Consider the following 26,814-nt stretch of genomic DNA (forward strand, 5'->3'; position numbering starts at 1 on the left):
ACAACCATAAAAAATTTGGGACAGATAATGTAAGGGAAACACTGTCAAGTAAACAATTTATATGTAACAATGAATTGAATAATTATTATTAACTCATCCCTGAATGGAAGTGTGTTTATGATGTTATATTTAAAATTACTTAATGCTGAACAATCCACTTTAAAATTATATCATTTTGTTAAATGGTATATTAAAATTTTATGTAATCTAATTATTATTTTCATGCTATAGTTTAAACTAATTTTTGCAATTATATTTTTATATTTGATCCACAAATCTAAACCATTAACGTATTAGTTCATTAACTATTTAGTGCATCTGAACTTATCCTACATTTAACAAATGGATAACTGGATAATTCTGCAATACTTTAGTTAATGAAATTGACCTGCCAACTTGATATACATACACAGAAACTGTTGTATTATTTTTATATTTAATTATTAATAGTTGATACCTATTATAAGCCTTTTATTAGGATCATTTTCAATTATTCCCTTTCCTCATGTATTTGGTAGAGATTCAATAATTGTGGAATAAATAAATGAACAAGTAAGTGAGTTTTTAAAAAAATATATATTTGAATTATTTAATAAAAGCTAATTTAACAAAATCTTATTTCATGACGTTCTTTCTTTGAATCAAATGGTTTCTGTGGTTGCCAATTAATGGCAAATATTTTGTGTACAGGAATAGCACCACAATCTGCTATGACTATTGGTTGTGACACTGTTCCATTTATTGAACCTTTAGATTCAATTTTCTTGATGACATCATCTCCTTCTAAAATCTGTAACAAATAATTTGTAATTGTTTTTGTTTATTGGTGGGCGAAAAACGCTTTGGCGTTATCATCGCCCGGAATAAAATTTAATAAAGAAAACAAATAATAAAAAAAGCTACCTTAAAAACTAGAAAAAATTAAAAACTTACAACTAATATCACAGCTGAAAAATTTATTTTTAAAAATACTTAAAATAAATCACAGCCGTAAAACATAAAATTAAAAATAAGCTTAAAACTAAAAAAGTAAAATAACAAGAATTTAAAAAATTCCAAGAGGGGTATAAAGAGTCCCTACTCAGATGAGGGGAAGACTAGAAAATTAAGACAAAAAACTAATCCTAGTTAAAAACTAAAATATTGAAAAGCTAAAACTTAACAACTAATAAAATATCAGTAAGAAACTTAAAACTAATATCACTAAAAAATAAATAAAAATACTATCATAGATAAAAAACTTAAAACTACATAAAAACAATATATATATATATATATATATATATATATAAACCAAATAAAAATAATGAACTCCGAGAGTGTAAAAGGCTCCTTTTCGGATAACAAAAGAAAATACAAATTTAAAAAAAAAAAAGGAACATTAAAAATACATATAATACTATTAAAAGGTATGTAAAATACTAATACTTCTAAGATATAAAAACACCCGGTCCAAAACTTCCTTATCATTGCCCAAGATTTGACGAATGTTCCTGTGCATTTTAAATTTACGAAGCAATACCGCATAACAAATGCAATCCACAAGGATGTGGGGCACAGTCAAGCGGCAGTTGCATCGTACGCATGTTGGTGCATTTACTTTTGACATTAGATATACGTTTGTGACTCTAGTATGGCCTATCCGCAATCGACAAAGGACTACTTCCTTCCGACGGAGTTTTCTAAAAGACAAGTTCCATGGCAACACAGTTTTTTTTAATGTATCGGAGTTCATTATCCACTGTGGCTGTCCAGTCACCTTGCCACTTCTTTCAAAGAGCGTGTTTTATATAATTGCTAAAATCGATTGCTAAATTGAATCAATTTCAATCATCTTTGTTTTATTTCATAGAGGAAGTTTCTCAGGAGATAACAATTGTATAAGCTTACCCAAGTAACCTAAAACCTAATTGGAAAACATTTTGAACAAAAATGCTCTCTAGTTGGAAGAAAATGAAAGATTTTTTCTTTTTTGTCATCATTGCTCAGTAAATAGAAGAATAGATCCAGTAAATAGAACTGCTTTTTGTTATCATTTCCAAACAAAGAATATTATATAAATAATTACACACAGATTTTACATAATTATACATATTTATATATTGTATATATACATTGGTGTATTCAAAGTTTTTATGAGAAAATTAAAAAAAATGTAGAAAACTTGGGTAAAAAAACAATATATTTGCCGCATTTTATAGGGCCTTAGCTCACACCTAGTAAGTAGTTTTATATCAATTTTTAGCAATAAATTTCTTAATTTTATCAAGATATACTCACCGTAGTGTTTCAATGGCTTATTTCATTAAAAGAAATAATATTTTTGTAGACCTACCTGTGCATTAAATAAAAATAAAATTAAAGGAAGTAATATTACAATGAAAAAACCACAAGATCAATTTTCTTACAATTTCGACTTTGAATCCTAGTTAGGAGTTACACTTAGTTGTACTTAATTGATGGTGCATGTTTTTATTTTAGTGCTGATTTCTATAAATTAACATTTTAAAATAATTTTAAAAGATTAATTTTCAAATTTTAGTAAATTTCCTTAAATTTATAAAAGTCAGATGAATATGTACGAGTACGTGCATTTTAAAAAGAAAAACAAATTGAATAATAATTTTGTTAACAAATTAGAATAAAATATAACTTTTTTCACTGATCTCCATATAACTGGATAGGGGATCCTTATGGCGTAAAATACAATTAAGTGTTCAATATTGAAGCATATTCCAGCACTGCAGAATGAGATGATGGAAACTAAATAAAACCATTGTACGCTTGCACAACTTTATCCCTACTCTTACACTTACCTCTGCACATGCACCGTTCCATTTTATTTAGGTCTATAGGTTCTACCACTCATTTAGTGGTGCTGGTTTATGCTTCAAATTTTAACAATTCCAATACATGGGATCCCCTACCAAGTTATACAGAGATCAGTGCTTTTTTCAGATGATTAATTTATCAGATAACCTACAACTTTGTTTGGGAATGTGGTATGGAAATTGTATAGTGAATGAAAAATGCCAGAGCTATATATAACTTTAGTATACAGTTATCAAAATCTAACTTGTGTAATAATAATTGGCTGTTTTAACTGTAATTAATATAATTTAATGTAAATAAATTAGCTATGTAATTTGTTTATCATCACTTCTTAATTTCGGGAACTTAATTTTAGATCAAGATAGTAGGGTTGTTTAGTGTAACTTAAGTCAGAATGAAAAAATTAAAATATAACATCTACATGAAGCTGCAGTTTCATTAATAAAAATTTAATGTGGAATTATTTTATCATGATGGTTTTTATTTTTGAAATAAATTAAGGATCTCAAACATGAGATCTTATTTGTTTTTATGTCTAACAGCTTAGCACAACTCAAGCTAGAATGCATGCATTCTAACCTGAGTTGGTAAGTTAAAGAGCTTGCAAAGATCAATTCTAGTTTTCATTTGCAAGTTAATTGGAAAACTGAAGAGAATGTCTCCCCCTACAGCAATCAGGATGCTTGCATTAACTTCTAATTCATACCAAAATAAGAGTCTTTCATGTTAATAAATTAACAATTTGTTTGCAATTTTACTTAACTCCCTGATAACTTGATGTCGGGTTAATGGGTTCTTAATTTGTTTATAAAATAAACTTGAAAAGAAAACCAATTGAAGTTTTTAATAATGATTAGAAATAACTTATTTTTGTGTGAGTTAGATCTTAATGTATATATTCTAATTTGTAATTAGAATACAGTTTCATACTGTAATCTAATTACAACAGTGAGACAAGTTAGAGCTCATGTTAAAGGACCTTTAAGTAATATTTTTTAAAATAAAATAAAGTTAGCTTTTAATTGGTGATAACTTTGGTTATCACCTACTAATCCCAATTAGTAACTCATGTTAACACATTATTGAACGGAACCTTTAATTTATTTAAAGAATTGAATAGGTAACATTTTTAAATTTCATTTATTTTTAGTTAATTTACAATTTATTTCAGGAGTTTAATTGAAAATTTACAAATTGGTCTGCCAACTTTATGTATGTAATAATAAACTTCTTAAGCATCTTGTATTACATTTAACCTACCACATCACTATATCTCTTTACGTAGAGTAAGTACTTGGAGGCTTTGATTTAATGAGTAACCTAGTTAGATGTATTTTTGAACTACAGCATATACATGTAAAATTTAGGATTAGTGAATCAATTTATTTTCAATAAGTTGTCACAATAATCTAATGGCAAAGACAGTTAAGTTTATTTTTTTTTGCAAATGTAATCTACATCCTCATTGCAAGAGAGATTATGGTCAATTATTATACCTAAGGACACTAGTTCTTAATTTTTTATTTATTTATTTATTTTTTATTTTTTACTACACTGTGTTTCATTTTGAGCTGATGATTGCTATTTCTAATCATCTTCAAAAAAGAACAGAATACATATTTTTTATCAATATGTTCAAACTTTAAATTTCATCAAATGGACCAATTTTTATTATTATTTTTTTATTTTTAGATAAAGTTCTTGATTGTAAGGTTTTTTCTACATTACTAGTGGAAAATTTTTAAACTAAATTTAATAACTGTCTGCATACAAGATATGAAAATATATATTTTTTTCTATCATGCTTTGAACTGAATTGCTGCAACAAAATGATTTTAGCCTGATGTTATGATGATGTCCACTGATGTTTACTGACATTCAGAAAATTTCAAATAAAAACTGGTAATTAATCATACACTCCAGAGAATCTTAGTTTAACTTGGTGGTAATCTCTTCTCATCTTTCTTGGAATTTTATTTGCTATTTTTATCAAGACATCATAGGTTCTCAAGTTTGGATTTTTCATAAATGGCATTTTTTCAGGGAACATTATGTAGCTATCTGTATTTCACATAAATGAAATGAAAAAGTTGTAAAATAGAATAACTTATTCATAAAACCGACTTCAAAAAACACTCTACAAAAAATATTTATCAATTCTTAATACTTATACGTCTTGTTCTTATAATTCTTAATACTTATCAATTCTTTAAATTTTTATTTTCTGAAGTCAGCACCAAACTAAGGGTTAGTAAGTTTAAAATTTGATACTAACTTCAAAAAGTCTGACTATTTAATAAAAATTTAAAAGATCTTTTTTATTACCATATTGTATTTGTACTCAATTTATGATCTTTTAAAATAGTTATGCAACTTTACATATTTTTTATGACAGCCATAAAAATTTAGAAATTAAATTAAAGAAAACATACTCTAGCTGTTATTATGTGTCAGATTTTTATCTTTTATAATATTATAATCATCTCTAAGGAAATTAGTCAACATAAACTATTAAAAGTGAGAACAACTTTTTAAGAGAAGAATTATTTTAAATATATAAGAAAATCCATTAAAATAACCTCTTTTCTTATCAGGCAGTAAAATAAAAATTATCTGACACAGTTTTAACTAGTTAACAAATCTATCTCAATTTAAGATTATTTTAGTGATGATTATACCTCATTGAATCAGTTAAATGTTTTTTATAATCTTATCGTAATTATGTAATATCTTACATAACTTATTTTTTAAATTGTAAAATTGTCATTTAAATTGATAAAATAAAATATCTAAATTGCATTCATGTTATAGTAACAAAATTTACAAAACACTCCAGTTTCTTTTTCATTAATAAAGTAGTACAAACTTATTTCTTATTTTTGTCTATATCTTAATTAATTATTCACCATTAAAAAAGTGTGTTAGGAAAATTTATCTTTTTATTAGTTTTGCACATCTTAGAATAACTCAATTATTAGCAGTTTAATAATCAGCTGGATTTTGGTTTTTATTAATTTTTTTCATTCTCTATCAAAAATTTTGTACAGTTAAAAAAATTTATTGAGTGAATTGCTAAGTATTTTTAAATAAATCATCCAGTATTACACCACAGATCCAAAAACCCTGTAGAGGCTACTCCAAAGGGTTATCATAGGATGTTTTAATTTAAGAAAGATCAAACACTTTTTTCAGATATTTTTTAAAGGTACTGGTATCTATAGATCATATCAACCATACCTATTTCTTGTTAGGCTTAAGAAATTATGTTTAAAAAAAGTTTTTACATCCCCACCTACAATTTAGGAAATTTATGCTTTCAAAATTGCTTAACTTTGATTTAGCATGTTTTAATCAAGGGGAAAAATTGTCCTGTTATTAACATTTAAACAACAGATTTTTGATTTTTTAACTCAAATGTTAACAGGTTTATGTAATATAAATAAATACTCTCATTATAACTGCACTCAATGTGACAAATTATGTCATTTGAAGTAGCTGCATTGGAGATTCTATTTATATTTTCCTAGAAAGAAATTATTTTATAGTCATATATTCCACTTTACTGAATGCTTACTTCAGTTATGTATCGTTATAATGCACACGACTGTCAGAATTATTGTAATAAATAAAATATTTGTCATTTAAATTACATTAACTTATATATTTTTTCTAGGATGTTATTTTTTATTAAACTGAATTTACTGCTACTTGGAAGAAATCATTAAACATAAATAAAATATATATTCATTATATGCATTTTATACATGGTAGAAAATTTTGATAGAGATACAGTAATAAAATTGCTACATTAAGTAATATTTATTTTTGTAAAATTGAATTTAAAAAATATATTAAAAAGAATTGGTTAATTCGTTAAGTACAAATTAAAGCAGTATTGGAAAATTATTATCTTTTCTTATTATTATTATTAATTATTTTCTTAAAATTTTTAATTAAGATAGTTTTGTTTAAACAAAATTATTTCTGAATGAGGTATTCTATTTGCAAGATATGCAAAGGCAAGAAGCTTCCTGTGATAAAAATAAGAAAAGAGATATAGATAAATAATTAAGAAACTAATAATGAGTACACTAATTAAAGCTGTCGGGAAAAATGTATGTTTTTATTTCAAGTTTTCCAAATATTTCTTTAATTTTCATGGAAAATATTTTTAATATCAAAATGAATCTAGTTATGTATCATCAGACATAATGCTCTGATGTATGATAAATGACTTATGGTATAACCAATCAGATATTAAGTATTTAATTGTCAATCAACTACCAAGCAGTGGTGACAAAAAAATCTTCAAATTGTTTATTATAATATGTAATTTTTCATGTACAAACTCCTCCACAAACTCCTCCACTTTGTTACCTGGAAGAAACTTAAACAGATCACATAGGAACTTTTTCTACATAAAAAAAATCATTAAATTTGGTTCATTTTATAAAGAATAAGACTTGAATACAAATAAAGAACTTACTTATTCAAGTAAAATTGAGAACCTCTTTTTTTAACTCTCTTGAAATTAGAATAAATCAAATTATTATGTATAGATTAATATATACTTCTTTAGAAAATATTAATAAATCATTAAATTAAAAACTGAACAGAACTGAAAAATATTATGTACAGAAAATTTTATAGTAGCCTACTTTTCGTGAGACATTTTTATTTATCTGTTTTCTCTGGTAACTTCAGTAAAAGTTTTACTATGCAAAATTCTTTTCATAAATTTTGCCATTTTAATTTTTTTCTGGAATTTCAATGAATTTTATGATTGATTTGTAAATTTTTAATTAAGATTCAGAATTCTTATTAGAAGAATGTGAAAATAAGGCTAGCCCATAGAAAATTTTATTTTTTTTTAAATTTTAAAATAGTAAATGTGAAATATATTATGAAATGAAAAGATTTTTTCTAACATTAGTAAAGGAATTAGTTTATTTTTAATATAACATTTAAAGTATAAAAGTAACTTTAGTCTTCTAATCTGAAGTAAATTAAAAAAGCATGTAGTCTCAAAACCATTTTTATTTTAACTTATTCAAAATCTAAAACTAGATTGTCATTTTGATTGTTAAATGATTATCACTAGTACGTACAGAGCATTTAATATAAAAATCCCAAATAATAAAAATAAAGGAAAAATTGATAATTGTAAAGTAATTAAAAATCACTTAAAGAATAATTTTCTTCCTGGTTTTATAAAAAATTTATGATGAAAAGTAACTCTTCACTAAAAATGAAAATATTATTTTAATTTTCCTAGTTAAAGGTAGAAAGTTATTTTAAAAACAATCTAAACTGATCAAAACTTCCTGCTCAGTTTGACCAATCGTCTAATTTTATTAAATGAGTTTACAAATCAGCAGTTGTACAATCTAAGTTGGAAATTTCAGTAGTTTAGACTGTTGTTAAGCTTTCTACATTTGATTTGAATTATCAAAAATGAGACTTCATAGTCTTTATGAAAGTAAAGTTTTTTAGTTAAAGTTTTAGTAAAGTTTAGTAAAGTTTTTTTTTTCTAATTTACATCAAATTAAAATATGGTCTAAGGGAAGACAATAACCTAACCTGATCTACCCATCAAGTAAATAATCATTTTTCATGACTCACTTCTTTTCCTTATATTTGGTTCATTATTTCTCATTATCACTTCTATACATAGGTCTAAATCTAGTAAGTTCGTGTAGAGGATACTGGTACCTATTGAGCCAGTACATGGTTATTTTCTGGAGGAATTATTTAGCGCTCACCATAGGTTTTTTAGCCTTAGATTGATTTGAGGATTCATTTCCTGGTTAGTAGCTGAACAATGAGCCTAAAAATTGAAGTGCCTATTGGGAAATGCCAGACCTCCAGATAAAAAAAAAAACACCTTCCCACTCATTCTAGTTTTAATGCTCTTCAGACAGAATTTCTTAATAATCATAAATTGTTATGAGAAAATTTAAAATTTGCTTCAGATAAAAATGTTTTACACCCATATTTTTTTCTTTATCATTGCATAGAAATCCTCTTGTACTCATATATATATGTACTACTATGCACAGTTATAAAAATGATATCAAAAACCTGTAATCAGATGTCTAGCTCTAAAGATACACTCTCTAATTTACAATTGATTAAATGAGAGCCATATAACAAATTTTAAAGAAAATCTTTCTTCACTCTCTATAAAACATTGTTGTTAAAAACTTCAACATAAAAATTCTCCTTCTCTTTATGTGTATTACTGCTTCATAAAATTTAGTAATTTTTAAATTATGTAGAAGCAGGTTAAATAATATGTCTGGAAGTTAAGTAGTTTCAACATAACCTCCAGAGTACTTTTCAAAGTGAATGCTAGTTTCTTTAGTACAATAGCCAGCCACTTAAAACATAAAATGTATTTATAAATATATAACTCTTTGGTTAAACATTTTTATATAATCCTGAAAACACTACAGGGGTTTTTATTTTTTAAAAATGAATTATCATCTGCTACATTTACCTTATGTAATGATTTGATAACTCATCTCAGTCACTATACCACTGGGTGTGAAACTAAAGATCCCAGTTTCAATTCCCAGCAATGATCTGGATTCTTGTAGTGAGATAGAAGTATCTTTTAATGTCTCTAATAAAAGTCATATGCTTAAAAAAATATATTTATATGTATATTCTATTTTATTTACTATTGCAAATAAATAAATTATCCAACTATATTATTAGTTAAAAACTGAATTTACCTTGCCAATTACAACATCATTTCCATTAAGCCAGTTCATTGCTCCTCCTAGAATAAAAAATCTGCTACCGTGTGTGTGGTTTCCTGTAACTTCCTTAAGTTAGTTATGTGAATTTATTCATTAATATAATAATTAAAAATAGAATAATCATGAAAATTATCGCAATAATATTAATATTTTGTATAAAAATATATTATATGACATCCATCTTGACCCCATAGGAGAAGACACCCACCTTGTGACGATCCTGGTTACCACACCACCCCCTCCGTTCCTAGCTCTGATGGGCTTCACCGGAGGTCATCTTCTAGACCCTCAGTATCTGATTACATATTTCAGTCATCAGTATGATCTCTATCAGGATGGCACTGATGGAAATAACTCAAAAGACATTCCCGTCGGTTTTGAAATCCAGCTTACTAAAGATATTTTTCAAACTCACTTAAACTGAATCAAAAAACTGATAACCAATAAGAATTTACCAATTGAGCTATAAAAAAATAATCTCATACCTCCAAAAATTGTTCACAACATTGCAGTGTTGATCTACCATACAAAAGCATCCAAAATTACCTATAAATTAACCCACAAACATGCCAAACATCAACCGGGCACAAATGTTGAATGCACCTACTCTGGTGGAAAAGCAGCCAATTCAGTCCCTAGCCACCCAGGCTACTATTCTACACTAAACACCCTCTGCAATTCTCTTGAATGCTAAAAACCTTAAAAGTTGTTCAACAGTGCAAACATGTATGAATATTGGAAACAGAAAACATTAAAAAAATTGTGCAACATATATGCAATTTGCCTAAAGTGATTGTGTTTTTTGCAATTTCACTCGAAAAGATATACTGACGGTTCTTTTTTCACAAACAGTAAAAATTTATTTATATATTATTGAATGATTACTGCCTCAACTTGAGGAAGATACTAAAAAATTCTTTCTAGTACAAAATTATGCTCCACTTGACTGGCAAATAGAGGTTTGAAATCAGCTGGATAAGCATCTTCCAAGTGGTTAAATTGGCTGTGTAACTGAAGAAAACTTGGCTTTGATTCTTTGATCTTCAAGAAGTACAGACTACGTTTTTGCAGATATTATAAAAGATGAAGATTTTGTCCCTCCCTTTCATGCCGTAAAACAAAGTAGCACAATCACTGTTGGTATTGTTAAGCAGAATTTGTTTCACGTGTTTGGGATGAATTGGATTGGACTACTAAGTATATTTCAGTTGTGAAATAATGATGCATAAATGGAACACTTATAGATACAAACTTTAAGAATTTTCCTGTAAAATATTATAAATAATAATCCCCATATTTGAAAAATTAATTTTTGACAATGCATCAAACATATCTATTTCATCTGTATTCATTCTGTATAATATATTGCCTGTTCTAGAAGGTGGTATTAAAAAACAAGTTGTATTTATCCATAACTTCTTGACTCAAAATATTTCGAATAACTATAAAAAATCAAATCACAAATTTAAGCAACCACTAAAGCACTAGTATTTCTTCACTCAGAACGGCACTATTACTTCAATCAAATATACAATGACTGCACATCTTTACCTCAGGCAATCCCTAGAAGATGGGTAATTGATAGATGGATATTTCATTGATTACTGGCAGAAAAGATCAATAACTTCAATAAAAATAGCGTTTATTAATGTAAACCAAATGATTTGTGAAAACTAATGAGCGATTGCCACAACTATTTAATGAACAGATGTTGTTAAATTACTGTTCTATCTGTTGGTATGAAGCAGCCAATTGGGAGAATGCCTGTTTTGACTAATAGTGTGCATTAGATTTAGTCACATCAACTGGTTATAATCAACATAATTCTGACCAATAATGTGTATCTACTCAGCCAGTCAAAGAACTCTGTAGTCCTGCAGATTCAAAAATGTGCTTCTGTGGCCTGGGCTAGTATACTTTCAGTGGAGAAATGCAGACAATGTCTTGGTAAGAAGAGATATCTCTGTCTCTTCTCATTAGAGACGCCTCTTGTATTCTTACATGTCAACACAGTCATGCAGCAACTGAGTATTTTACATCGTATGCACACAACATTATTTGTAAATTACTGAGTGTAACAAAGTGTGTGTTCATTGGTTGCCTTGTCTACTACCAGATCAGGATGTAGGTTATATGTCCAAGCAGCCTTTCTGTTTTCAGATTGCTATTGCAGGGAAAGACATGTGTTTTAGACAATATTGTGACTATAGTCAAGTGTTGGTACCATTAATTCTTACCAGAAGTGAAAAGTAAGTTCCAGAGGTGGAAATATTAACATTGTTCATATCCAAAAAAAAGTGCTGGAAAGGTGTTTACTTTGATATTATCATCGATATATATTATCAAAATGTACATACTTAATTTATTCCTTCAAAAAGGTGTGCTGGAAAGGTGTTTACTTTGATATTATCATCGATATATATTATCAAAATGTACATACTTAATTTATTCCTTCAAAAAGGTCATTAAATATCATTGGTCAAGAAAGCTGAGAAAGCTTATACATGACATTATCATCTACCATATGGCAAATGTTACTAATGCCAAATTGAAATAATTCAGGTGGAAGGCATAAAAATACTTTCCTTACAAAACAGATGACCTTGCAACTTTCATGTGTCTAACCCCAAGAAAGAAGGCTTTCTGAAATAGCTTTATTAGTCTACTGTACATGACAGAAATACAATGTGAAAGTAACATAAAGTGCTAGAAGGAAAGAGAACTGGTGCTGCACTCTTTGACAGGTGTTTAAACCTTAGGATCAGTATATTGAAAAGTAGATCTTGAATTATGCTTTCACTGAAATAAAAAAAAATTGCCTTGAATATTAAATATTTTTTTCTTTTCATATGCATGCAACTTACTTTTTGATTTCCCTCCATATAGTCATCAATTATATTAATAACAACTGGTTTATCTTACCTAAATCTGTCATTGAAATGATTCCTCTGTCATCATGATTAATTTCAGAATCTTCGGCTTTAAAAGTAGAACCATATATGCTAACAGGAGCTCCCTTTCCAGTATTGCATGTAATATCACCTCCTGTAATAGTAAACATTATATCAATAATATAATTTCTGAAATATTATTATTACCATATTTTTTTTGCCTTCAGTCATTTGACTGGTTTGATTCAGCTCTCCAAGATTCCCTATGTAGTGCCAGTTGGTTCATTCTTGTATACCCCCTACATCCTACATCCCTAACAATTTATTTTACATACTCCAAATGTTGCCTGCCTGAACAATTTTTTCCACCTACCTGACCCTCCAGTATCAAAGTGACTATTCCATTAGGATGTGATTATTCCATTAAGGATGCCTTAAGATGTGGCCAGTATGTCCACCTCTTATTGTACCTATATTTTTCCAAATGTTTCTTTCATCACCAATTTGTAGAAAACCTCTAAGATTTGGAAACCTTAGATTTGGATCATCTCCAAGCCTCGCAACACCTCCAAATCTTCTAGGTTTGGATTGTTTATGCACCAAACATATACTTTCAAAAAGGTTTCCTGATGTTTAAATTAATCTTTGATGTAAGTAAATTATATTTGTGACTGAAAGCTTGTTTTGCCTGTGCTTTTCAGCATTTCACATCGCTCCTGCTTCGTCCATCTTTAGTAATTCTATTTCTCAAATAATAAAATTCTTCTACCTCCATAGTCTTTTCTTGCCCTATTTTTATAATCAGTAGTCCATCTACTTTATTTCTACTACATTTCATTACTTTCGTTTTGTTCTTGTTTATTTTCATGTGGTAGTTCTTCTGTAAGACTTCATCCATGCCATTCATTGTTTCTTCTAAATCTGTTTTACTCCCAGCTAGAATTACTATATCATCAGTAAATCGCAGCATCTTTATTTTTTTTGCACCTGCATACCTTGCACTTTTACTTCAGATCTTAGCTGTTCTTTAACATCATGAACTGCTAGTTCTATGTAAAGATTAAAAAGTAACGTGGATAGGGAACATCCTTGTCCGACTCCCTTTTTTATTACTGCTTCTTTCTTATTCTCTTTGATTATTACTGTTGCAATTTAGTTCCTGTAAATGTTAGCAGTTGTTCTTCTCTCTCTACACTTGACCCCTACATTTTTTTAAATGTTGAACATTTTATTCCAACCTACATTATCAAATGCCTATGTTATCAAAAGCCTATAAATACCATCTATGTTTGTTTGTTTTTCTGTAATCTTCCTTTTACTATTAATTTGGGCACTAAAATTGCTTCTCTTTCCCTACACTTTTCCTGAAACCAAACTGGTCTTCTAATACTTCTTCCACTCTCCTCTCAATTCTTTTGTACAGAATTTTAGTTAAAATTTTTGATGCATGAGTAGTTAAGCTACTTGTTCTGTATTCTTCACATTTATTTGTTCCTGCTTTCTTTGGTATTATGACAATAACACCCTTTTTGAAGTCTGACGGAACTTCCCCTTTTTCATAAATATTACACACCAGTTTGTATAATCTATCATTCCTCACCTGCACTGCACAGTAATTCTGCAGATACCCTGTCTATCCCAGGAGCCTCTCTCCCATTCAAAACCTTTAATGCTCTATTAAATTCAGATCTCAATATTGCATCTCCCTTTTCATCCTCTTCGACTTTCTCTTCTTCCTCTATAACATCAGTTTCTAATTCATTTCCTCCGTATAACTCTTCAGTATATTCCACTCACCTATCAACCTTTTCTTTTGTATTAGTCGGTGTACCATCTTCATTTAACACATTAGTAGATTTTAACTTTTGTACCAAAAAATAATTAGCTTTCCTGTATGCTTCATCTACTTTACCAATGATCATTTCTCTTTCCACTTTTGAACACGTTTCTTTAATCCACTCTACTTTCACTAATTTGGACTTCCTCTTTATAAAATTTCTTAATTGTTGATAGGTCCTTTTACCTTCTTTATCACCAGCATTTTTATACTTTGTATGCTCATCCAACATCTGCAATATATCCTCTGATATTTAAGCTTTTCTACCATTTCTCTTTGTTCTGCCTAAGTTCACTTCTACTAATTTAAGAATTTCATTTTTTACATTTTCTCATTCTTCTTCTATATTTTCTACCTTATCTTTTTTACTTAGACCTCTTGCGATGTCCTCCTCAAAAATCTTCTTTACCTCCTCCTCCTCCTCCTCAGGCTTCTCTATATTCCACTGATTTATCTGACACCTTTTCTTCAGGTTTTTAAACCCCAATCTACATTTTATTATCACTAAATTATGGTCGCTATCAGTGTCTACTCCTGGATATGCTTTGCTGTCAAGAAGTTGATTTCTAAATATAAGCTGATTAGAATATGTAAAGATTTAAATGTTTTAATTTGGTTGTGTCTGTTAATAAAGATATACTCATAGTTTGTTTTTTAAACAAATCTATATGAGTCATATTGACCACAGTTATTTTTTCTCATGAAAAAGAAGATTCCTTTTCAGTTTTTTTTCATAAATATTTTCTCATTGGTATTTTCTCATTTTCATCATTTATGAAATCTAACTGGTGTCAAGGCAGTTAGAAAATTTGTACATGATCAGAAAGTACTGATTCCCTTACCAAAGAAAATTGGCTGTGAAGAGCAGAAAACGATAAGTCTAATTTCACATACTGTGAAAATATTAGTAAGGGTACTGAACTCAACAATCTTAAAAATAATTGAAGAGAACACTGGGGAAGAACAGTTTGGTTTTAGAAGAGGAAAAGCTCTAACAACTGGAAGCTAGGGGAAGTTGTAGGATTGGTCAAGTTGATCGGCAAAAGGTACTGGGAAAAGAAGAAAGGAATTAGTTTATGTTTATAGATATGGAGGAAGCCTTTTATAGGATTAAATGCAACAAGCTCATGGAAATTATAAAAGAGAAAAGAGTATATTGGAAGGATAGAAGGCTCTCAAGGAATTATACTTAAAACAAGAATCAGCTATAAAAGTAAGTGACAGCCCTACAGATTGGATAGAGTTGGGTAGAGGAATAAGACAAGGATGCTATTTGTCTCCCACTCCTTTTAATCTTTGTAAGGACATATTTAAGAATGTAGAGTGGGATGGGGAAGGTGTAGGTATTGGAAAAAGATTTCTTGTGTAGCGGTGCATGGTGTTACTGGCAGATGACACTAAAATGCTACAGGGGATGATATTTAAGTGTGAAGGAATATGACATGAAAAGTTATGAGAGTTAATGACAAAGAGGATATGAAAGTGGGAACAAGTGAGAAAGTGGGACAAAGAGGGTATGAAAGGAAGGGAAAGTAGAACAGGTTGAGAAACACAGACATTTTAGAAGCATGTTACCTGATAATTGGAGGAGCAATACAGAAATTAAGTCAAGAATAGCCATACAAGGGAAACCTTTAATAATAATAAGAAATTGCTTTGTAGCAAAACAGATTTGGATCTAAAGAAAAGGCTGGTTACGTATTACATATGGAGTGTACTTTTATATGGATGCGAAGTATGTATTTTGGGTAAGAGAGAGAAGGATCAGATCCAAGCTATGGAAATTTGGGTGTGGAAGAAATGGAGAAAATTAAGTGGATAGAAAGAGTTAGTAATGAGTATGTATTGAAAAGAGTAAAGGAAGAAAGAACATTGTTGGAAACAACTAAAAGGAGGAAGGTCAACTGGATTGTTAATATATTAAGAGGAAAAGGTATACAAGCATTAACAACCATGATTGAAGGTACTGAGAATGGGTAAAGGCGGAAAGGAAGAAGGCTGAAGATGATAGTTGACATCTAGAGTGGAAGTTACAAAGATACCAAAGAGCTGGCCTAGAACAGAAAGAACTGGAGGCATCAGTGGTCCTAAATCCCATCAGGGCTTGGAACGGGAGAGTGTGGCAACTGGAAGCGCCACAAGCAGGTGTTCTTCCCCTTGGGGTTGGGATGGTGTCAGGGACCGACCAATGGGCAGAATACCTCATGATGACAAGATGCTATACTGATTTTGTGAATTGTTCATGTAGCATGTAACATATCAATGTTAATGTTTTTTTCAGTATATGTTCTTATTATCTCACAACAGTGGACGTTTCCTTTCAGGTTGGATTAGTCAATTCGTTCATACTGGTACACAAGAAGAACTGAGATATCATATAATAGAAGTTAGCTCCACTATTAGGAATAATAATGCTATTAGATGTGCCCGGCTAGCATGGATTCACCGAGTTGAACTCTGCATTGAACAGATTGGCGGCCATATTGAGCAACTGCTTTGAAGAAATGTTTACAGTTTTATCAAGTTACCATTTTGATAATTAATAATTTTTAGAAAAAAACAAAAAACATTTGATTTTGATTTTTTTAAGTCTATTGTTTACATACATTTTTCTGTTTTTGATAAGTTTTCACTTATTTTCATTTACATTATGTTGTTCAAACATTTATGAAAACGTTTTGTTTTAAAATCGTATCACTTTTCCGATCCAGTTGGTGCGTTTTATTTCTAATTAAAGTTGAACTTCTCAAATACTTTTTTTTAATTTTAATAGACGATATTACATAATTTCCTCAGAATTAAATGCTGTTTATTGGTGATAAAATATTGGTTTATAAAATAAACTTGTTTATTGGTAATTTAACAAATTTATTTTATTCCAAACCTAAAAAAGGCTGTTTTCCGATAAAACACTTTCGTTTTTATCCAGCTTTTCTTAAAACCTAATTGAGATAGAGGTCTGCGACAAATTTTATTGAATTTCTTAGATCAAACACCATAAGGAAGCACAAATTTACCTCTCGATTTGCACCCCAAGAATTTTAGTTAGGTTTAATTTCACAGAGGGAGCAGAAAGCATGGCTAAATGTATCGCGAGCCAGAACTCGCCAACGAACCGTTTAATAATCCATGTTTATATGAACTTTTTTTTTTTTTGGCTGTAGAATAATTTCCCAAGAGATTACCTTGCAATTTCGAATCGCTCTGTATTCATATGTCTGAAATGCTTAGTTTTTGTCTTATTGCTGCCTTAAGAATTCTGCCTCATATGTAATATAATATAGTACTAAAAACTTGTAGAATGCTAATTATAGTAAAAAATTGATGTACTTTTTTTATGTTATGTTTCCTGCTAATAATGTTTAAAAATGTTGCCCAGAAATGTATCTAATATTTTTGGAGAAAAATCACAAACAACTCAATAAGTTCAAGTAAAAAGATAAGAATTTTTAGTTTTGGTATAAAATGTCTTTATTAGTTCCCAGTAAAAAAATTTAAAAAAAATTATAATATAATTAATTTATAAAGAATTTACTTCTTAGAAAATTAATGTAATAAAGTCAATAAACAAACACTAATTTCAGAACTTCAATAATTAAAAGCAAAATATGGCAGATAATTTTATGATTCTAAAGAACAATAATTAAACAATTTTAAATTTTCATTCCTCGAGCTTGTAAAAGTTTAATTGATTTACCTTGAAGATATTGCTGAAAATAAAATAAATTCTACTAAATTTCATTAGCTTCTAAACAATATTAAAAAGTTTCACTATTAAAATCGCTGCATTTCTTAACTTGTTTCCAAAAATCTTCATGTTCCTTTATGACTAGTGGTATTTGGAATTCAAGTGATCAGTCATTTCACCCACTAACTTCTGAGTTTATAAACCTCATTTCCTGTTCATAAGCAATAATATAGTCGAGTAAGATCTGATGACCTTGGGGGCCGACTGACAAATCCTCCATAATAAATCCATTTTCTACAAAATGTTATTTAAATTTAGACACTAAATAAATTTATGATAAGAATAGTATACCATGAATTAGAAATCCTGGATAAACTTTGTAGAACAGTGATCCTTTGTATGACAAGCCACCATCTAATCCAACAGAAGCTAATGTGTAGAAATTTTTTACTGTTTTTGGCACATCATTTCCAAACAGACCAATTACCAGTTTGCCTGCAGGTTCTTCTCCAATTTGAATATCAAAATAAACTTGATGAGTTACAATATGTTCAATACCCTAAAAAGTATCAAAATTGTGCTATGAAATGAACATTGCAACTTATTTTTATTAAAAGAAGAATAAAAATACAAATTACAGCTAGTTTACAAAAAAAAAAACCTTCTGTCTTGTCATAATTATGTAACATACCTTATTATATTTTCTGTTAAATAAGATTATTAAAATTGTTAGTATAGCTAAATCAAAATGAAAAAAAATCATTTATTAAATTTCATTTTAAAATTTAAGTTAATTTACATTATAAAAGTAATATCCTCCCAGAGGTATTACTTACATTTTCCTAAAATCTTACCCTGCAATCTCAGAAAGTTAACTAACATGAAACATGTCACTAGATGCATCAAAAATATTACTTATTTCAATTTAAGTACTTCCCATCTTTCTAAGAAAAGCTTCCATTAAACAAATTTTGTATTCATTTATGTAACTTTGAAATGTGTTCATCCAGTAGGTGAATTGATACCAGTGAAAAAACTTCAGAAAATAAATAAATCTCTCTTTTCACATCTTTTTCAGACCACTCAGAATAGTGCTGTACAACTTCAAACAAAGATTTAACGACTCATAAAACCACTCTCTAGCTACATAAATTCAATATTCAATAACCACTTCATGGATGCAAATTAAAAATCCACCAATATTTACAACTTTGATATTCTAATTATAAACAAAAAAGGATCGATCACATTCTAATACAATCATTCTCAAACATATAAAGATAATAAAAACAAGAAAATATACATAAACATAAAACAATATACTACAGAACAAACAAAATTCAAATCCTACATGCTTTTCAACACACATTCTAAATGCATATCTGCCTAATTAAAAAAAAAAAAAAAATACCAGCAGTAAAATCAGCTGATTACAGTGGGAAGATAGATGTACAGTTCCTGAAGATGGCTGCAAGAATAACTGGAAACATAATGAGTTAGTTTTTAAATGGTACACTTACTAAACTGTGTTCAGTCCATCATTTAAAGTTTACAGTTTTACCACCAACTAACATGAGCATACACAGTGAAACTAAAAGTAAAAAATAAATCTCCTTGCAAATGTTCACATCTGTATGAAAGTGTGATAATGTGAGAAAAAAGTGTGTGAACATATTTTATCCTTCTTTTTAATTTCTGATACTTTTTTAAGTTTGATAATAAATGACAAAAGACTTTTAGGTAGATTTCATAAGAAAGCTACCTATTGTAATGGGTACCATGATTCGACTTTTGGAAAATCTTGACTTAGCTTTGCGTTTCACATCCCCCAGACCTCAAAACCACCCTCAGTTCAAAAGTTCACTTTCTAGTGGACATGATAACTGTCGTAATTTTGCGTCAATCACTTTCAAATTGATACATAAAATATAACAATCCAAAATCTTGGTCAATTTCATTAATGGGAAAAATCGAACCATCGGAGTGGAAATGGGGCAACTTCTTCGAAAAAACAAAATATTGCTGTAACTTTCATATTAAGTAAATTACTATTCTTATACAAAGTGTCCCATATAAACTGCAACCCATCAATCACTCATCCATGAAATTTCAAAAGTCAACCTTACTCATTTACTCGTTACTGAAATGGACTCGTCCAACATCTGAACATCGCGGTGACGCAGTAGAACACTACCAATAGTAACAACAATGCAATCATAACGTTCAGTGTATTGCTAGAGACAAGATGGTGTTTTCGGTAGATGAACGTAATTTCATTGTTGAGTCGTACTTCAGTACGAAATCAGTGGTTGCAGTGCAAGATTTGTTTCGCCATAAGTACCCAGATAAACCAACTCCTAACAAAACATCAGTATTAAGGTATTAAAATTTAGAGAGACCGATTCTGTTAATAACAAGGAACACAAAAGATCTGCGTCAGTGTTGAATACAGATACAGTCGCTGAAATCAAGGCCCGATTACTCGCCTCGCCAAATAAATCGATCAGACGTTTGTCTGCTGAAATTAATTTGTCTAAATCAACTGTTCATCGGACGACTAAGCAATTACAATTACGACCTTATCGCATTTAAACGGTTCATCAACTTCTTGAGCCCGACAAAGAAAAACGGCTACAATATTGTCAATGGTTCCGTAGATTTCTGCGTGAGGGAATTAATGTTATGGATTCGTTATTTTTCACAGATGAAGCACGGTTTCATTTGGATGGCTACGTAAACAGCCAAAACAGTAGAATTTGGAGCGCTGAAACTCCCCACGTTTATCACGAAAAACAATTACACCCGCAGAAGTTGGGCGTGTAGTGCGCGATATCGCGGAAGAAAATAATCGGTCCTATTTTTTTCGAGTACACCATTAATGTAGAACGATATCAGGATATTTTATTTCAGTTCATCGCACTCTTGGAAGAGGAAGACAGACACTGCTGGCTACAACATGACGGTGCGACATCGCACTACGCAGGTTCAACTTCTGATTTCGTTGAGGAATTCTTTGTTAATCGTGTTATCGGTCGAGGCTTGTGGCCACCAAGATCTCCAGATTTGACTGCGGCGGATTTTTTTCTACGGGGTTACCTCAAAGAAAAAGCCTACAGCAACAAACCACGAACACTTGAACAATTGAAAGTCAATATTGAACAAGCTGTATTAAATACTCAGCCACAAACTTTTAAAAAAGTTGCAAGAAACGCTGTAAAAAGAATTGAAGCTTGTATTCAAGAAGATGGCGGCCACTTCCAACATTTACTCTAAATGTAAAGTAATGGATGGTAATAATAAAAATTACATTTACGTTTACACATGCCTTTTTATTATTTCAATACCTACTAATATAAGGTTGGGTTGCGTTTTATATGGGACACTCTGTAGTAAATTACTATTCTTTGGATAAGGACCTAAAACTTACCTAAGTAAAATTTTTTGATACCACCAACCACTGACCCAGGGAATGGAAAAAATGGGATTTCAAAGACAAAAAAAATCATATCTCCCTTAATAAGCAGAGTATCAAATTGGTTTAAAGTGATTGTTAGTCCTCTAAGCATTACCTAAAACTTTAGTCTGAAACAATTTTTGATATGACCAACCCTTACAGCAAGGGATGACCAACATATTGCTGGAATTGTGAGAAGATGGGGCTTGTTGTATGCTAAACTTGTGAAACTTTTTTTCACATGCAACCATTGTTGTACTGAGTAAATTTGAAGTTTTTTTTAACTTTACGGTGGAAATCATTTTTATCCACTACTTAGCATGAGTGAAATCTACCTCCACCTTTTGGCATGCCAAAAAGAATTTTTTTAGTTGAGAAGCAAAGTGAAAAAAACAATTATTTAATGAGAAATATTTAGAATAGTTTTCATTTGCAGTTACAGTTTTACTTTATTGTATCTAAAGAATCAAATAACTGAATTATTTCAAATTCTTGCTTTCATCTATGTATATGATTCTTATTAACATACTCATCATTAAATTACTCATTTCCTAGGCTAGAAACTTGAAATTTGATACAATTATTCCTCTGTGGTTTTAGAAAAAGTAAGTAAAGATTATTTTACTTAAATCTACACTAACTCATTACTAATTTAACCATTTGCCCATTACATCAAATGCTGTAATTTGACTGTGATATTCCTGACTGTAGTCTTAAAATATAAAAAGGAAAAGTAAATAAAAATTAGTTTAATTATCAAACTTAGGTGATTAAAAATGGATTCCTAAGCTTAATATTAAGTATTTTCTCGTACAAAAAGAAAGTAAAACTCATAAAAGACACTCACAAGTCATTCATCATATTAACATTATCTTCACAAAAAGCATATTTGAAATTCTAGATTTTTTATTTTAGATTTTAATTTTTCCTCTCCTACCCTTTGGAATTTGGCCTTTGACTTACTTTCTGTTGGTAGTATAGCCGATCCCTATGCTGACGACTTGGCCTTGACCATAATCGGGGGAAGTGAGGAGGATGTTATGGCCAAGGACAATACCACAATAGAACTGGTGACAACATAGCTTGTGAAAAATGGGCTTCAACTAATGCCCTAAAAGACTTAGACAATTGTCCTCTCTAAGAGAAGTCAATCTGGGTACATGTGGGTAAACTACATTTCCAGATGATCCAGGAGGTCAAATACCTGGGTATTTGGCTGGATAGTCGCTGTAGTTTCCAGTGCCATACCAGGAAAGCAACCAAATGCACAGGTATGACGTTTGTAGCCTTAAACTGTGTAATGGCGAACATGGGTGTTTGGTGTGCATCCAAGAGGAAGGTGCTAGTGTGTATGGTGTGGACCACACTGTTACACAGTCCCAGACTGGGAGAGGGTATTGTAGTCCAAGAAACCCTGCAGGTAATGGAAAGGGTGCAATGCCAGATGGCGCTTAGGTCGCCTTCTGCTATCAGACAGTCTCCACAGAGGCTGCATGTGTGGTGGTTGGTTTTAGGTTGTGTGAGCGACAGGGAGACCATCTTAGCGGCGATTCGGATGAACGGCTGATGCTCAGATGGGAAGAACGAAGGAACGGCGCAGCTACAGGCAGGTGGCTCCATAGGCTGATACGCAATATGAGTCCCTGGGTTAATTGAGATTGGGGAGTTGAATTTTTAAATGGCCCAGTTTTTGGACCGGATTATGGACCATAAAACTCTTACCTATTCGCCCGAGGTAGGCGCTCGTCCGATGCAAGTATATATTGCGGGCAGTATGAAACTCCGTAACACATGCTTTCTAGCGGTAGCAGATGAGTTTCAAAGAGAGTGGTGTACAGAAGCGTTGGTGAGTTGGCGGCCGACAACACTGACACCAAACGGTTTCACAGCGTTCGGTTCGAAAATAATGAAGATATAATCAGAAGGTAGGTGCCCCTTTTATGGGAGTAGCTGCCTATGATGATGGCTGCAGGTGCCTCGACGATACATCGGAGCGGGATCCCATAATACATTCACGATATTGTATAATACCAGCTATGGTGGGTCCGGTATCGTGACGGTGAGGGAAAGGGGTTTTAGTTGGTTAGAGCCCGACACTACCGTCTGTTAGGGCAGGCGATGGCTGGTTAAGCTCATCCCTATTCCTGCGAAAAAAAGTTTGAAACACTATACAAGTAATTAAAGAGCATAATTCCGAAATTTTATACATTTTTTTGGAAGTAATTGTTAGGGCACGTTAAAATAGAAAGTACCTTATATATATATATATATATATATATATATATATATATATATATATATGTGTGTGTGTGTGTGTGTGCATATAAAACATTATTCAATAAAATTTACCGACTACTTCTTTTCAAAACCCACATCAGGGTTCCTTAATTTACTTCGCAGCAAAGCGATTGAGGGACTGTGGAAAAGAAATAACAGCCTATGTAAATATAGAGTAATATCGTGGAACAGACATACAGTAAACGAACAGAATTTTAACTTCAGCTGAGGTAATTAAAACCATCAGAGTTATTATACAAAACAATGGGTTTCACACTTTCAGTGGCGGTAAACCTACATGTACATGTAATAATAACAACTCTCACAACAATATTTTTTTAAAAATCTAAGTCTTAATAAGTTAATTGCAAAATTAATTCTTGAATTCTTAAAAATAATTATATTATATTAGTTTATATTTTAATTACTGACCAAAGCTTCAAAGACCGTAAGTAAGGATAAAAATATGAAAAACATGAGGAGATGGCTCAGAAATTAAAATGAAATTATGTTTTGATACCCTCGTAGCAATCGAAAAGTTCAGTTAGATTTGGCTCGTTAAATTTTCTCTATCAGTTGTGGGTAGATGACGTAATTATTATCATACAAGTGGGGGACTCGCACTATATTTCCATAAATTTTTCAGCGCGATTCTGTGCTATGAGAGCCATTCCTGCATTAGAGTTATAAAATTAAAACGATAGAACCTTCTTCGAATGAAGATTATAGAAAAAATAATCTTATTTTTCTCTAATCAAAAGGAAACACCATGTCTGTGTTATTCTATAAGGAGCTCCACTGTTTTAAACGAATTTTAATAGTTTAATTAAAAGTATTGAAATGTTAAATGGAATAGTTATTACCAAATATGGATTAAATTATGTTAACTATAAAACAACAACAAAAACTGAGCTTTTTGATTTATTTAAGTAATAATAGAATAATTTTCTTAAGTTTGATAACTACAAATCCATGAAAAATCTAGTTGTTGCTACCATATGACGTTCTTTTGAACGACTATTTTTCAATCGGTGTTTAATTATCGCTTTTGTAAAAGGTTTAGTTGATTTCGGCAAGTAGTGTGTGTTATTGATGATCATCGGTAATTTTGTATCTGTAGTGTTTATTTTCGTATTAATTAATTCTTTATAGTTACATTTTTGCTGCAATATATTACATGCAACGAGGTATAATTTTCTTTATATATGGAATATATCTTAAAAATATATGCATTCGTTTAGACTCCGATAACCGTCAACTATGTAGTGCGTGGTTTTTTAAATTTTGGAAAGTTCTGTGGCATTTAAAATACCAAAAATATTTATACTGTGATTACCTAATTGTTACTATTAAAGGGTTTGTAGTTATAATGTTACTCTTTTAAAATGTAAAAGTATGTAATTACTTTATTAAAAATAGCCTTCTTAAATCAACTACTTGGGTTATTTCATTTACTTATAAGTGTAATCATGAAAAAACAGATTAAAACAATTGTTTCTAGTTTGTAGAGTGTATCATAAATTTTCTTTTCATACAAGGGTTTGACAATGATATTAAACAGATATTTTTAATGTTAGAACACACAAACTGAACACTTTGCACTTGACTTGTAAATTCTTTACAAGAAAACTAAAAAAATACAAGAAGTAGAAATTTTTTCAATGTCCTCAAGTTAGTGATCAGATCTTCTCTGCTGATTCAATTTCTATTTTCATAGTACCTGCCAATCACTAATGGCTGATAAATGTCAACCATCAAGAATACCTTTGTTGATAAAGAAAAAAACATTTAACCAATTTTTTATATAAATTTAGCCAATTCTAACAGTAACTAAGTTGGATTTTGTTTATTATTACTTGTTTTTGTAATAGGTAAAAACCTTTTTGTATAAAATCGAAATATTTTTAATATCTAGAAGAGATTAGAACTAATCTAATACATCATTTATTGTTGTCGCATGTTATCTCACCATATTGAATTATACTGTTAGGTAGGTCTGCTTACCGACCTATTCTGTATAATATATCAATATATACCAAATATAATAAGTAAAATAATTAGGGAATATAAAATAGTTATTAGTTTGGGAATATGATATATGTCATTATATAATATAAAATAGTTATTAGTTTGGGAATATGATATATGTCATTATATAATATAAAATAGTTATTAGTTTGGGAATATGATATATGTCATTTTATCCTGTATATATATTACAGACCAGTGTTATATGTCTGTAACATGTAGACAAATAACTTTTTCATGATTTTTCCATTCCAGTGTACAACTTTGGTAAGATTATTAACAAATGATGGTTAATAGTCATATTCCCGACATACCAATTTGGAGTGGTGAATTCGTTCATCAAATTTACTTACAAATTCAACCATTTCTTTATGTTCTTTAATTTTTCATTTAGTGACAGAGTAAAATTTGTAATCATTTTATGGTAAACTGTTACAAGAGATATAAATGGGTAATATCTAAAACTGTTATGATTTATCTTATAGATTTCAGGTACTGATATATCTAATTTAACTATTATATTTCTCCTTCTCCAAATTCAGGTTCATTTTCCATCTGATTGTTTAATAATTCTCAATCCCAATAAGTTTAAAAATTATATTCAAACTCACGCAGCTTAGTATTTTAATAAAAATAATGTGTATTCACATTTATATGGTTTTAAAACCATCTGATAATAAGATTTTGTTGGACATATTTTTTCTCATTCACAGATACAAATTTTCAAAATGATAAATTTCTCTTTTATATATTAATATTAGAGAATTTCATTGGAACCAAACAGATTCTCTGTCAGATTTGCAGTAACTCAAATTCCATGTATTTCTTAAAGAAATAGATTCAACAAATAGTTGCCAAAAAAATAATAAATGTAATAGTGATGATGCAATATCTTAAAATAGTAGGCCGATTAGTAAATTTGCTTCATTCCTTGCTTTAAGCTTAAGTAGTCTTTAAACAACTAAAAGTAATCGGAAGTAAGGGTACTTACGTATTAACGTCACCGCAGCTACAGCTTTATTTAAAAACAAAGTAGTCAATCG

The 26,814-nt window shown here is 29.9% G+C and overlaps 2 protein-coding genes across 5 annotated transcripts in view; one reads left to right on the top strand and one right to left on the bottom strand.

The window, feature by feature from the left end:
* Nucleotides 1–557: 557 nt before the first annotated feature.
* Nucleotides 558–24,305, bottom strand: LOC142320127 (peptidyl-prolyl cis-trans isomerase-like). The gene is made up of 5 exons (XM_075357806.1): nucleotides 24,176–24,305; nucleotides 18,364–18,571; nucleotides 12,519–12,641; nucleotides 9,570–9,652; nucleotides 558–790 (listed from the first exon to the last, which is right to left on the bottom strand). The coding sequence occupies exons 1-5, from the start codon at nucleotides 24,218–24,220 to the stop codon at nucleotides 605–607; spliced, it is 645 nt and encodes a 214-aa protein (XP_075213921.1). The 5' UTR covers nucleotides 24,221–24,305; the 3' UTR covers nucleotides 558–604.
* A 99-nt stretch (nucleotides 24,306–24,404) lies between these two features.
* The window catches only part of LOC142320479 (telomerase reverse transcriptase-like), a 56,190-nt gene continuing 53,780 nt past the window's right edge, over nucleotides 24,405–26,814 (top strand). For 3 of the 4 annotated variants that reach the window (XM_075358308.1, XM_075358311.1, XM_075358312.1), the window contains exon 1: nucleotides 24,405–25,099. The gene's annotated coding sequence lies outside the window, so the exon portion shown is untranslated. The remainder of the gene's footprint in view (nucleotides 25,100–26,814) is intronic. The other variant, XM_075358309.1, reaches the window with a different exon arrangement.

This window comes from Lycorma delicatula, chromosome 2 (genome assembly GCF_047948215.1).
Source record: "Lycorma delicatula isolate Av1 chromosome 2, ASM4794821v1, whole genome shotgun sequence".
Classification (NCBI taxonomy): Eukaryota; Metazoa; Arthropoda; class Insecta; order Hemiptera; family Fulgoridae; genus Lycorma; species Lycorma delicatula.

Bases quoted from the DNA above. Each gene is read 5' to 3' on its own strand.
- LOC142320127 (XM_075357806.1), bottom strand. From the start codon at position 24,220: ATGTTTTTCATATTTTTATCCTTACTTACGGTCTTTGAAGCTTTG. The intron at 12,642-18,363 runs GTATACTATTCT...TTACTATTACAG, and splicing joins TCCAGGATTTCTAATTCATG to GAGGTGATATTACATGCAAT. The intron at 9,653-12,518 runs GTAAGATAAACC...AGGAAGTTACAG, and splicing joins CATTTCAATGACAGATTTAG to GAAACCACACACACGGTAGC.